Source organism: Suncus etruscus, chromosome 18, assembly GCF_024139225.1.
Source record: "Suncus etruscus isolate mSunEtr1 chromosome 18, mSunEtr1.pri.cur, whole genome shotgun sequence".
Lineage (NCBI taxonomy): Eukaryota > Metazoa > Chordata > Mammalia > Eulipotyphla > Soricidae > Suncus > Suncus etruscus.
In genome coordinates this window covers 38,652,092-38,664,374 of record NC_064865.1, presented here as the reverse complement: position 1 = coordinate 38,664,374, position 12,283 = coordinate 38,652,092, and the positions used below count along the sequence as shown (strand labels likewise).

Genomic DNA, 12,283 nt, shown 5'->3' with positions numbered 1-12,283 from the left:
TGGTAAGTTTAGGCCGAAGAGTAAGGCATAGTGACCCCCGTGCTGGCCGTCCAGTAGGCAGCCACTGGCCATCCTAATCTTGAGTGATGGAGATTCAGTTGGGATAGACCTTGGATATTTCTGGGCTTTGCTCAGGGCTTACTCTCAGCCCTGTGTTCAGGGGGCCATAAGGATCAAACCTGGATTTGGCTGCATACAAGCCAAGCAAGTACCACCCACTAGGAAAAAATCGTTCAAAAGCTAACTAACATAGGTAGATTCACATTGGATGAGAAAGTAAACAGCCAGCAGAGCTTTTGAGCAAGGATGTTTCCAGATGAAACCAAATGATGGCTGAGTAGGAACAAGGAACGGGAATTGTTTCTCTTAACTCAATTGCCTGCCCTTTGGGGTTGGAGGCAGAGATGCTCTAAGTTAATTGTAGGAGAAGTGAAATAGGTGAGAAGGGGGGTTATGTGAGGGAAGGATAGTTGGCAGAAGGGTGCAAGATATTAAATGGAGTCACAGAGAGGCATGGAGGCTGGCAGCCTCACTCCATACTTCAATGGGGCTCCCTCACCACAGCACCAGCATTCACCAGGCTTGGAGCTAGAGTAAAGTCCTTTTTTTTTTTGTTTGTTTTTGTTGCACACCCAGCAGTGCTCGGGGGTTACTCCTGGCTCTGTGCTCAGAAATTGCTCCTGGTAGGCCCGGGGGACCATATGGGATGCCAAGATTGAACCCCAGTCAGTCACGTGCAATGCACATGCCCTACCTGCTGTACGGTTGCTTCAGCTCCTAAACTCCTCTTCTTAGGTTTCATTTTTGGGAATGTACTTAGATAACCAGGATAGAGCCCTGACTGCCTTCATCCCACCTGGTTCTCACAGACTTCACTCTTTGCTATCCCTAAGGTAGAATTTGAAATCCCTTTTCTGAAAGAAATTGAACTCAGCCAGACTCCTCTGTAGGGAACTTTACTGTGCTTTTCAGGAGCCAGAGAGGTGGCGCAAGCAGTAGGACATCTGCCTTGCACTCAGATAACCTAGGATTGACTGCAGTTCGATCCCCCAGCATCCCATATGATCCCCCAATCCAGGAGCAATTTCTGAGCCCATAGCTGGAGTAACCCCTGAGCATCACCGGGTGTGACCCAAAAAACAAACAAAAAAAAAAAGTGCTTTTATTCACTGTTGTGTTCAGGTTCTATGCCTCTGGGTAGTTTTCTGATTGGTCAAAGAATAGGTGAAGACTTGGGGGAGTTACTGTTGGCTGTGAGGGGGCAGCTTGGGTGGATTTGGGGTTGTCTGACGGGAGATCCAAGAGAGGAGGCGGCAGGACCAGAGGCGAGGTGTTGGGTAGCTGGAAGCTGAGTATTCCCTGGAGTTGCCCTGCTGTGACTGTATTTCTAAGAATACAGTGGCCCTTGCCAGGCACATCAGAACTTTGGACAGGACCTTACCTTCCACGCTTTATTTGCAGTACAAGATCAGAACAAAACTCAGTGCTAAACCCAGTATTCTTCTGTGTTTGTCTTCAGTAGACAGTGATACAAGAGCCCTAAGCAGGGGAAGCAATGGGGCTGGCCTGGGAACTGAGGAGGAGGAGGACAAAGACAACGATGAACCTCATGGTATTACCTGAGAGTAGACACCTGGAGAGCATTTAGTTTCATGGACACACAGCTAACATCACTGTCTTCTTAAGCTGTGTGAACTTTTTTATTTTTATTTAAGTCAGGGGCCAGAGCAATAGCACAGTGAGTAGGGTGTTTGCCTTGCATGCGGCTGACCTGGGTTCGATCCCCCGCATCCTATATACCCCCCGCCCGAGCCTCCAGGAATGATTTCTGAGCGCAAAGCCAGAAAGCAAAACACCCCTGAGTGCTGCCAGGTATGGCCCAAAAACCAAAATTTCTTTTTGTTTGAATCAGATGACAAAAGCAGAATAAAGACAGGCATATGAAAGTTTTTAAGTTCCTGTACTGTGGTAATTTATCAGAGTCTATGAGGAAAATAACCTCCAAACTTTTTTTTGTGTGTGTGTGGTTTTTGGGTCACACCCGGCAGTGCTCAGGGGTTATTCCTGGCTCCAGGCTCAGAAATTGCTCCTGGCAGGCACGGGGGACCATATGGGACGCTGGGATTCGAACCGATGACCTCCTGCATGAAAGGCAAACGCCTTACCTCCATGCTATCTCTCCGGCCCCATAACCTCCAAACTTTAAAACATGACATTCCTCCCTGCTTTTAGGAATTTCAGCTCCTTTCTTCCCCCACCACACCCCAAGGCCGAAAAGCCTGTGACTCGCCAGTGCAGTGTTGGGCAGTTCATTGGTTCGTTTTACTGATGCTGCAGTCATATCTGTGTTTCTAGGCCTGCGCAAATTTAGAGAAAGAAGGTGCGCCCCTTCCCGCCCCCCAGCAGCTTGCACCCTGGACAGCGCTACATTTAACACTGTTGACATTTTTTTCCAAAATAGGGGCCTGTCCAGTGAGGGCATTCGGTGATAGAGATCAAACTCAGGGCCTCATACACGCAGGACACATGCTCCACTCCCCTTGGACTCATCTCCCCAACCTCTTAGTGCTCCTTTCATGGTGGTGTGTAGGTAATTTCAGCTGCACATGCACTTAATCAGAGATAAGATCTTCTGCTGGTGCCGATTCTGCTGTTGCAGGCTGAGCCCATACTTTGTCTGTAAATGCTTCATCATAGATATCCTTTAGGAGGCCAGAGGATGAGAACAGACTTTGCTTGTGGGAAAGCTGGATCCCCTCCCCACACCACATTAGCCCCCTCACCTTGTGCGCCTCTCTCCCTGTGCTCTACTGGGTGCAGCCCCAAAACAAACAAACCGGAAAGAGGTAGGAAACCAGCTGCCTGCGGCTGGCAGTAGTTACTCCATCGAGGAAGTGCTGAGCATCAGCCCGACTGACGGCAGCCATTGAGCTAGCTGGCTGGAGGCCAAGGCCTTGTCCCAGACACCACGTCTGCATCGATGGCACTCATGGCGCTTCTGGTCTCTTCGAGGGCTCCCATGCCTTTATGGCCTTATGCAAGGAACTTACACCAAGAGGGTTTGCAGCTCCCATAGCTTTGCAGCATTAGAAGTGTATGTAGGAAGGGGCCCGGAGAGATAGCACAGCGGTGTTTGCCTTGCAAGCAGCCGATCCAGGACCAAAGGTGGTTGGTTCGAATCCCGGTGTCCCATATGGTCCCCCGTGCCTGCCAGGAGCTATTTCTGAGCAGACAGCCAGGAGTAACCCCTGAGCACTGCCGGGTGTGACCCAAAAATCAAAAAAAAAAAAAAAAAAAAAAAAAAGAAGTGTAGGAAGGCTGAGCTGAAATGATACTTGCCTTAGCCCAGGATCCCCATGGACGTTTTCTCCTCCACTAGCAAGGTGGGGTTGCTCCCAAAGCGTGTATGTAACCTTTAACAATCCATTTCTGTGCGGTTGTGTGGGCCCCTGGGAAACTGGCCCAGAGCCCTAGTGCCCAGTGCAGGAACCCCTCTGGGCTGTGCCCTTTATCCACCCTGACTGGAGGGGTGCCAGCACAGCAGGTGCTGAGAGACGACGGTCCTCAAGAAGGGAGCGGCTGCTCGCATCTACCTCACCAAGTTTGGTGCCACTGCCGAGGCCCCAGTGTTAGTCTGAGTGGGTTGAATCTGCCCCGGCTGCCTCTGGTGTCCTCATGGCAGTCCTGGCCCATGTTCTCAGTAGCAGTGGCATGGCTGTGCACCAAGAGACCACGCAGTGATGATGCCAGCTTAGTCTGGCTTGCTGTACCTGTGGATAGAAGTCAAGAAGTTGTTAAGCCCAGAAGAGAGTCATTGGCGAGTGCAGTTTTCAGGCTGAAGCTGAGGACACTAGCTACCAGAACCTGTTCTGCCGGGTCTTGGGACTCCAGGGGCAGCTGTGGCATGCCAGGCCCCTCATTTCAAGTGTCCGTCCATCCCAGGGGCCACAGAGACGTTTCCCGCCTGGTCTCCTGCCAGAGTCCACCCTGCCCAGGCCCAGGCCATTGCTGCCAGCCCTTCCAGGCTTCCCCGCTCCTCAAGTTGCCTGTGCTCTGACACCTCTAATCCTGCGTGGATGGAATCGGGATGAGAAAGGGGTTTCGAAATAGAATTGGCCAATACCTCACCCTTCCTTAGAAGTGGAGTGAGTGTGTGTAGAGGGGGTGGGTGTAGAGCTTGTTCCTCTAGTCAAACATCGTCTTCCTGCAGTTAAATATCACGGGCTCCAGTGTGCCATTCTCCGGGCGAAAAGGAATTAAGTAGCATTTTCTTTGTAAAAGGGCTGGAACCTCGAGTCAGCAAACAGACTCAACAATACCTCTATAATCTACGCTAAGCTAGTTAAATGCTACACCAAATTGGGACACTTGAGCAGGAATCAGAAAATGCCCATCTTCCTTCCTGTGCCAGCCACACGAGATCTAGTTTAACTCTAAATTTGGGCATATATATTTACAATCCCTCTTTGCAAGGCAGTCACCTGGCTCTCTGTACTATACCCCACTTTTTAAAGAGAAGTAAATAGTTAAAAAAAAATCTGCTCTAAGGAGTGTGAGGAGAGAGAAATAATGTTCAAGAGAACACTGGCAGTGAGGTGAGGAAGGTAAGAGTATGGTCTGCATCTTGGGTTGAGATGCAGACCAGGGTACAGGATGGAGAATGACACCCCCTACACCCCAGTTTTTAACAGATTGGTTAGACTTTTTGGTTTTCGTTGGGTCTGTGGGCACTTCTATAGCTGGGGTATTAGCCCTTTGCGTGATATATCATGTTACAGGTATTTTCTCTCCGTTCTTAAGGGTGTCTGTTTTAGCCCAGGTTTCTTTTACTGTGTAAAAACTTGTTGATGCCATGTAACCCTGTTGGTTTATTTCTGTATTTGCTACCTTTGCCAGTGGAATCCAGTCACTGCGGACCTCTAGGGCATGTCCCCGAGCATTCTGCTGGCGCCTTCCTCAGTCTCGTTCGTTCGTTCTGATCTTAAAACTACTCTGGGTTAGTTGTGTATATGCTATGAGATATGGATTCAGTCTTTCCTGTACAGGGCTCTAGTTTGCCCAGCACCATTTGCTGAAGAAAATTTTTATTCTTCGCTTCCTCTGTCCAGCTTCTGTGTCAAATCAAATGCCCTTGAGTCTGAGAGTTTATCTCTGGGCTCCCAATTCTTTCTTTATAGCAGCATCACACTATTTTAATAACTGTAGCTCTGGAGTATAGTTTAAAGCCAGGCAATGCAATGCCTAACTATATCTGTGAGCAAGGATTTAGCTAATCAGGAAAATTCTATTATGGTCCCTGGAATGGTGGGAGCTGCGTTGAATCTGTATAATGCTCTGAGTATAAGGGTCATTTTGCCAGTTTTAATTCTTCCAGTTAATGAACGTAAAATATTTTTCTATTTTCTGGTATCCTCTTCTGTTTTGTTTAAAAGCGACTTAACTTTCTGTTTTTTTTGTTTGTTTGTTTGGGGGTCACACCTGGTGATGCTCAATGATTACTCTTGTTTGTGCTTGGGTGACCATATGGGATGCTGGGGATCAGACCCAGGTCAACTACATATAAGGCAAGCACCCTGTCTACTGTATTATCTTTCCAGCCCCCAACTTAATAAAAAAAATATTTTTGGCTTTTGGGCCACACCTGTGACGCTCAGGGGTTACTCCTGGCTATGCGCTCAGAAATCACTCCTGGCTCGGGTGACCATATGGGATGCCAGGGACCAAACCCAGGTCCATTTTGGTTCAGCCTTGTGTGATTCAAATGCCCTCCTGCTGTGCTATTGCTCTGGTCCCTTAATATTTTTAATTTCATCCCCTTCATAATAGGTAGTTGTTGTTTTAGGGCATTATTGGTGGGGGAGTAGGGGGGACCATACCCAGCGACGCTCAGGGGTTACTCCTGGCTCTGCACTCAGAAATCGCTCCTGGCTTGGGACCATATGGGACACCAGGGAATCGAACTGCGGTCCATCCTAGGCTAGCGCATGCAAGGCAGATGCCTTACTGCTTGCGCCACCGTTCCGGCTTCTTTAGGGCACCATTTTAAAGGGGGCTATCTTGTTTTATTATATTGGCTAAAAATCTGGTAGCCTTTGTTGCTTTCCCACGATTGTGGTTGTTCGGGTGATTGATTGTCGAGAAGTACTTAAGTAAGCAGCTGGTGTTAAGCAACTTGACTATGTCTGGGCTGTGACCCTCAGGCTAGGCCCCACACTATGAAGCCTGACCGCCAGATGCGGTTCATGTAGTGGGCACACACCTGGTATTAATCCCAACACCATAAAGGACACGCCCTGCTGTACCATGGCGTGACCCTCTGCTTCAAGAGGGCATAAGGATGTGGCTCGGCAGTAGCACACCTGCCTTGTATGTGAGAAGCTCTGGGTTGGATTTCTAGCACCACCACCAACAGCCCAAAAAAACCCACCAGAGCATTTGGCATTTGAGACCTCTTTGCTGGCTTGGCCCACATGGGGCTGAGTGGGATTTACTGGGTTGGTCACGCATGAGCTTACCCCACCCACCATCCCTCATTGGGCTAGTTAGGCTGGTAGCATTTCTGCAGATAAATAGACCCTGCAGGGTATCAGCTTCGAAAGTCTCAGTCTGGAATGATCTTGGGGGAGCTGGAGCTCCTAAGAGGGGAAGAGGCCTGACTGGGGGTGACAGCGTCACAGTATGTAAAGCTAAAGGCTGCTCCAAGTTGATGATCTGGTGCTGGACATGGCCTGCCCTGCCCCAGAGGAGATGGTGAGGAGCACTGCCCCTGTATACTCAGCCCTCTGTGGACCTGGAACACTGGGGCTTCTGACTGTCCCTGCGGGGGCGGGGCTATGCTCTTCCAGTCAGTGTGTCAGTCAGCGCACAGCGACACCTGCTCTGGACTGGAGAGATGAGGGTAGCAACTAAACACAAAAGGTCAGGCTGAAAGGAACCTAATGGCAGGCAACCCTGCAGCCCAGCTCTTTGATTTATTTTCAAAAAAAGTTCTTTATTATAAGAAAACAAGAAGGGCAGCTAGACTCTGCCCATACCCCATCAAGCTCTCAGAAAGTCTTGCAGGGACTATGATCATTAGCCCCAAGTCCCACACTTGAGCCCCTTCCCTGGCTTCTAGCTCAGGACTGGGGTGTGGCTGGGGTTCCTGGTCAGTTTAGGAAGCGCGTGACCACTTGATGACCCTCCAACTTAGCCCAACATTTCCATGTAGGCCCCGGTGGCTCTTCTCTCTGCTGGAGCCAGCTGGCCGCCTTTAAGCCTTGTGTTGTTCCCCTGGCCCTGGGCAGGCTCCTTTGCATCGTCCTGAGGCAGGCCCCCTCTAGGCTTTTGTCCTGTGTCAGACTGTTCTCAGGCCCATTTTGTCCCTCTGGGTCAGTTTGGGATTAAGTCAGGCTAGTCACCACCACCCCCTCACACAGCTCCCTTGGCACTGCAGGGGTCCTTTGGGAATGGGGGGAAAGGCAGAGGGAAACAGGCCAGGGTCATTCGTACTCCAGCCAACGAGTGTGGACATCTTGGCGTCTCCCTAACAGTTGGACCGGCAAAGGTTGTTTCCCCTGCATGTACCAGGGGACTGGCTAAAATGAGCCACCGGTGGCACAGTGTGGGAGGGGCGTCAGCCTCAGGCTTGCTTGATTGTTGTCAGTGGGACTACTGACAAGTCTCTGCTTCAAACGGGTGTCAGTGCTGCCTATCTGTGTGAGGATTAAGGAATGGACCCCAAAGTTCCCAGCACCGAAGTTCGGTAAACTGTTGTTTCTGCTGTGGATTTTGTTGTTGTTTCGAGGGTGATTCATGGTGAGGTCAGGGGGACCATATGGCATGCTGAAGATTGAACCCAGGTTGGCCTTAAAGGTGACCCCCTGGGGCTGGCGAAGTGGTGCTAGAGGTAAGGTGTCCGCCTTGCAAGCGCTAGCGGTTCAATCCCCTGGCGTCCCATATGGTCCCCCCAAGCCAGGGGCAATTTCTGAGTGCTTAGCCAGGAGTAACCCCTGAGCATCAAACAGGTGTGGCCCGTAAAACCAAAAAAAAAAAAAGAAGAAGGTGAGCCCCTGCCCCTGTACTGTAGCCCAGCCCCCCTGCCGTGTTTTTTTTTTTTTTCCGTTGGTGTGTCCTCCCCCATAGTTGAGGTGCAGAAGGGGTACAAAGTGGTATACTGACTCGAGCAAGCCACAGCAAGAGACTGGATGTAAAAGAAAGTTCGCGTTTGTGACCTGAGTGGAGAATGTTGTCCCAGTGAATCTGGCCTCTCCGCCAGCTCAGGTCCTGGTTTTGGAACCTGAAGCTTCATTCTCACTGCTCTGGGGGTGACAGCGTCACAGTATGTAAAGCTAAAGGCTGCTCAAGTTTGGCCTCCAGTGGAGCGTTAGGACAAGGACAGCCATGGGCCTTGTCTGGGCTTGGGGCTTCCTTGGATCCAGAGTCACGCTCTCTGGGACTGGTCATGCTTCGTGTCCTTACCACTGACTCTCTTCTCTCTTGCAGGGGCTCCATGGGCCTTACCCCTTCGGCCAGTCTTAAACCAGTGTCAGCAAGAAGAAAACTTCACAAAAGACAGAAGGCCTGACTTTGGGGGTGCGGTGGGGAGGAAGGCAAGGGGTTCCTGTGCATCGCAGACCATCTGGCCCAGACCCCTGGCTCCAACCCCCTCACCCCATCCCGGAAGAAGAGGAAGAAGACCAGACTAGTTTTGAGTAAACGCAGTGTGCATGTGTGAGTGCTGAATCGCAGGAATGGTGTTGAGGCTCCCAAGAAGAGATCCATGCAGCCACCTTGGGTTCTGCTTATTAGATGCCAGTACGACCAGTCCTTAGGTCACTCGGGAAGGGGAGAACAGCGCAACAGTCGCAGCAGGGGGGAAATAAGCCATCTTTTTCAACAAAATTTATTTTTTTTGCCTACAGACAGGTTGTAGTCTGGAGCACATGTTAATTTTCCCCTTCTGCCCAACTCTCACGTTTATAGCTAAGGGATAGCAAACCCTTTAGACACTAGCAGTTTGCTCTGAGTGTGCTTCTTGGGAGGCGCCTGTGTGGGGTGTTGGGGGCAGGGAGCCCTGCGGGTCAGTGCCGCTGGTGGGTGGGCAGACACGTGTGGCTCCAGATGCCTTTGACCTCGTTTGTTTTGAACGGCATCAGCCAATATGGCGCCCCCTTTTCTTCCTCTCCCCCTCTGATCTGTTGATTTACACCCTTGACATTTGTATCCATCACCCCTGTGGCTTGTTACCCTCCAAAACCTCTCTGAAGACCAAACTGCGCTGCACGGCCACAAGAGGAGGCCGTGAGCACAGAGCATGGCTCCTGTTTGTTCCCCTTCCAGGCCCGCTCATGCCCCTCCGGGTCCACAATCTGCGAATCCCCAATCCCCGCTGGTGTTGAGTGTGGCCTCTTTGGTGGCCCTACAGCGCCCTGCTTCACCCCCCTTCACTTGTCCTTCGTGGTGTTTTCACGGCCTGTTCGCAAAGGTGGAACTATGAAGGGATGAGATTACTGCCCCAGATGGAGGGTGGGGAGGGTTGCAATGGGGCTGAGTCATGGCCATCGGCACCCCAACCTTGGAGACCACATTTAGACACAGGTGAGCACCCCATCCTGTGCTGGATGCTATCAGTGGACAGGGATGACCCACAGGCAGGCCAGTGACAGGATGCTCACGTGATGCCCCCCCACCCACACACATCCACCACGCACGTCCTGTGGATTCCGTGCAGGTGGAGGAGCCATATTATGCTCCGAGGGAAGCTTGAACCCAGCTGGAACAGCTGTCTGCCAAAGATACAAGAATATGCAAAGGCCCCTTCTCTCCCCTCCCTCCCTTGAGTCTTGGTTGGTTTGGTAGCTGGGGTGTGGGTCTAGTATACACTTAGGGTCCCCTGCCTCTTAGGGCCCCCTGTCCCGGGGCTGTGAGACGAGCAGAGACCAGGTGCTGCACGGCCACAACAGGGTCCTGTAGCCTGGGTGTGGAGGCGGCCGGCCTGCCCACCTGCCTGTCCCATCGTCCATCTCTGTCAGGGTGTCTAAGTTCCGGGACTGTGTGTTGTTTTGTTTGTTCCTCCTCATCCGTCTTCTGAGATTGTTTTTCTAGAGTTTGATTGTGGGAGAAAAGCTTGTATGAAATACTCCCCCTCTTCGCCCCCCCCCCCCGCCCCCGCCCAAATAAAAGGAGAATAAATCCTAGTCTGTGGAGAAGCCCTGGGAGAGGGTGGAGCCTGCTGGGGATGGGGGGTGCGTGGCTCTCCCAGGCTTCCTTGACCAGCAGGGGCTATCCACAGCCTATGTCTGTAACTGGCCCACACTGCCATCATTGTTGGTGCCAGCCTGGTTCATGGACACCTTGGTGCCCGGCACGTGTCACACCTGCAGTTGGTCCTTCACAGGCCCTGCTGTTGGTCAGCACAGGCCAAGAGCATCCTGAACCCCCAGGTTCTCACTGCTCAGCAGCCATTCCCGTAGGCAGGAAACTCTCCCAAGCACTGCAGCCGTCCCAATTCATATCCTTGGAGCAGAGCAGGCCAATCTCAGGGGCTGGAGCCTGGGGAGGAAATCTCACCTGACTGCCCCTCCCTGTGGGGCTTGAGCTGCTCCTGGCCCTCTCCGGAGTCTGCCTAAGAGCCCTTGGGCCCTGTCCCTCTGGGAGTCCTGCAGCCCCACCCCCACCCCCCAGACAAGCTAGCCCTCCCAAGGGACCTGAGCTCACCGTGGAGACAGGGCTCAGGAAGAGGCAGCGTGCGTGTGTGCGTGCCTTTTTCTCCACCATGGGGAAGGTTGAATTCGGGGGATTTGGCCCTAAGAAGTAGCCTTTTCTCTCCGAGCAAGAGGTTGTCCTTGGGCCACCATGGGCCCCTCCAGCCTGGAGAAGAAGAGCCTCACCAAGTGGCTGCCTGGCCCGAGGATGGGCGTGGGTCGGTGCACACCCCCCAGTTTAACCCTAGCCCCAGCAGGAGAAGGTAATGGGGCGGTACCTCCTCCTCCCATCCCCACCCCACCCCCACCCCCACCCCGTTCCCCAGATGAGCGTGGAGCAGCAGTGACTGTTTCCACTGTTGGTGGGTGTGTGCTGGGGCCTCGTAGTGCCTGGGAAGGATGAAGATGTGGTGTTTCCTTATGTATAAATGAATATTTGTATGATTAAATTAACACACACAAAAACCTGTTGGCATGTGTGCTGTTGAGTTTCATTGCGCGTACACACACACACACACGCACGCACACACACACACACATATTGCCCTGCCCCGCACCTGCCAGGCCCCGCAGTGGCCCAGGCCCATCGGAGGGGTGGTTTGGTCTGTCTCTTGGTCTTTCCCCCGTGTACAAATGGGAAAGCCGAGATGCTGAGGGTAACTCTTGAGGTTTTAGGGATTTTGTTTGTTTGTTTGTTTTTGTTTTTTGGGCCACACCTGGCGGTGCTCAGGGGTTACTCCTGGCTGTCTGCTCAGAAATAGCTCCTGGCAGGCACGGGGGACCATATGGGACACCGGGATTCGAACCAACCACCTTTGGTCTTGGATCGGCTACTTGCAAGGCAAACGCCGCTGTGCTATCTCTCTGGGGCCCGGTTTTAGGGATTTTTTGTTTGGGGCCCCACTCAGTGATGCCCAGTGGTCACTCTTGGCTCTGCACTCAGGAATCACTCCTGATGGTGCTCTGGGAACCATATTAATCTCTCAAGATCATACTCAGGTTTAGCTGTGTGCAAGGCTGCAGTTATTGTGTGTTCGAGGTTGCAGTTTGAACAGGAAGGTGAGGGGCCAGAGAGATAGCACAACAGTAGGTTGTTTGCTTTGCATTCAGCCAACCCCAGCATCCCATTTGGTCTCCTAGCCTGCCAGTGGCAATTTCTGAGTGCAGAGCCAGGAGTAACCCCTGGATCTTAAGTGTGGCCTAAGAACCAATCAATCAAGTAAAAAGAATAGGAAAGTGAGAAATCCATCCTGGGGGCTCTCTCTAGGCTCAGGATTCTGCATCCGTCTCTGCTCTCATCCATCTCACCACAGAAGCAGCAGCAGCTGACAACCTTCCTGTGTTTGGCTGTTCCATATTGCACACTCATTGCAATAGCCTGGCTTCCCGGGGACTGGGACACACAGCCAAAGCTTGGTGTCTTCCCACATGGAGGTATCCAAGCCCGACGTCCAGAGTTCCCCAAGTTCACAGCAGACCCTACTTAACACCTTGATTTTCAAAAGAGGCCACGTTTCGCCTGTGCCACCCGGTGTGGTGGCTCTGGTGCTCTGGACTCACCCATACATCGTAGCTCAGCTTTAGCCTGCTGGCCTGGG

General features: G+C 52.0%; 1 protein-coding gene across 1 annotated transcript in view; it reads left to right on the top strand.

Annotated features, from left to right (window-relative positions):
• ILRUN (inflammation and lipid regulator with UBA-like and NBR1-like domains) overlaps nt 1-9,556 on the top strand; it is a 107,173-nt gene extending 97,617 nt beyond the window's left edge. Inside the window, exon 5 of the mRNA XM_049765280.1 lies at nt 8,485-9,556. Coding sequence (XP_049621237.1) covers nt 8,485-8,520 — 36 coding nt within the window. The 3' untranslated portion in view covers nt 8,521-9,556. The remainder of the gene's footprint in view (nt 1-8,484) is intronic.
• Nucleotides 9,557-12,283: the final 2,727 nt, after the last annotated feature.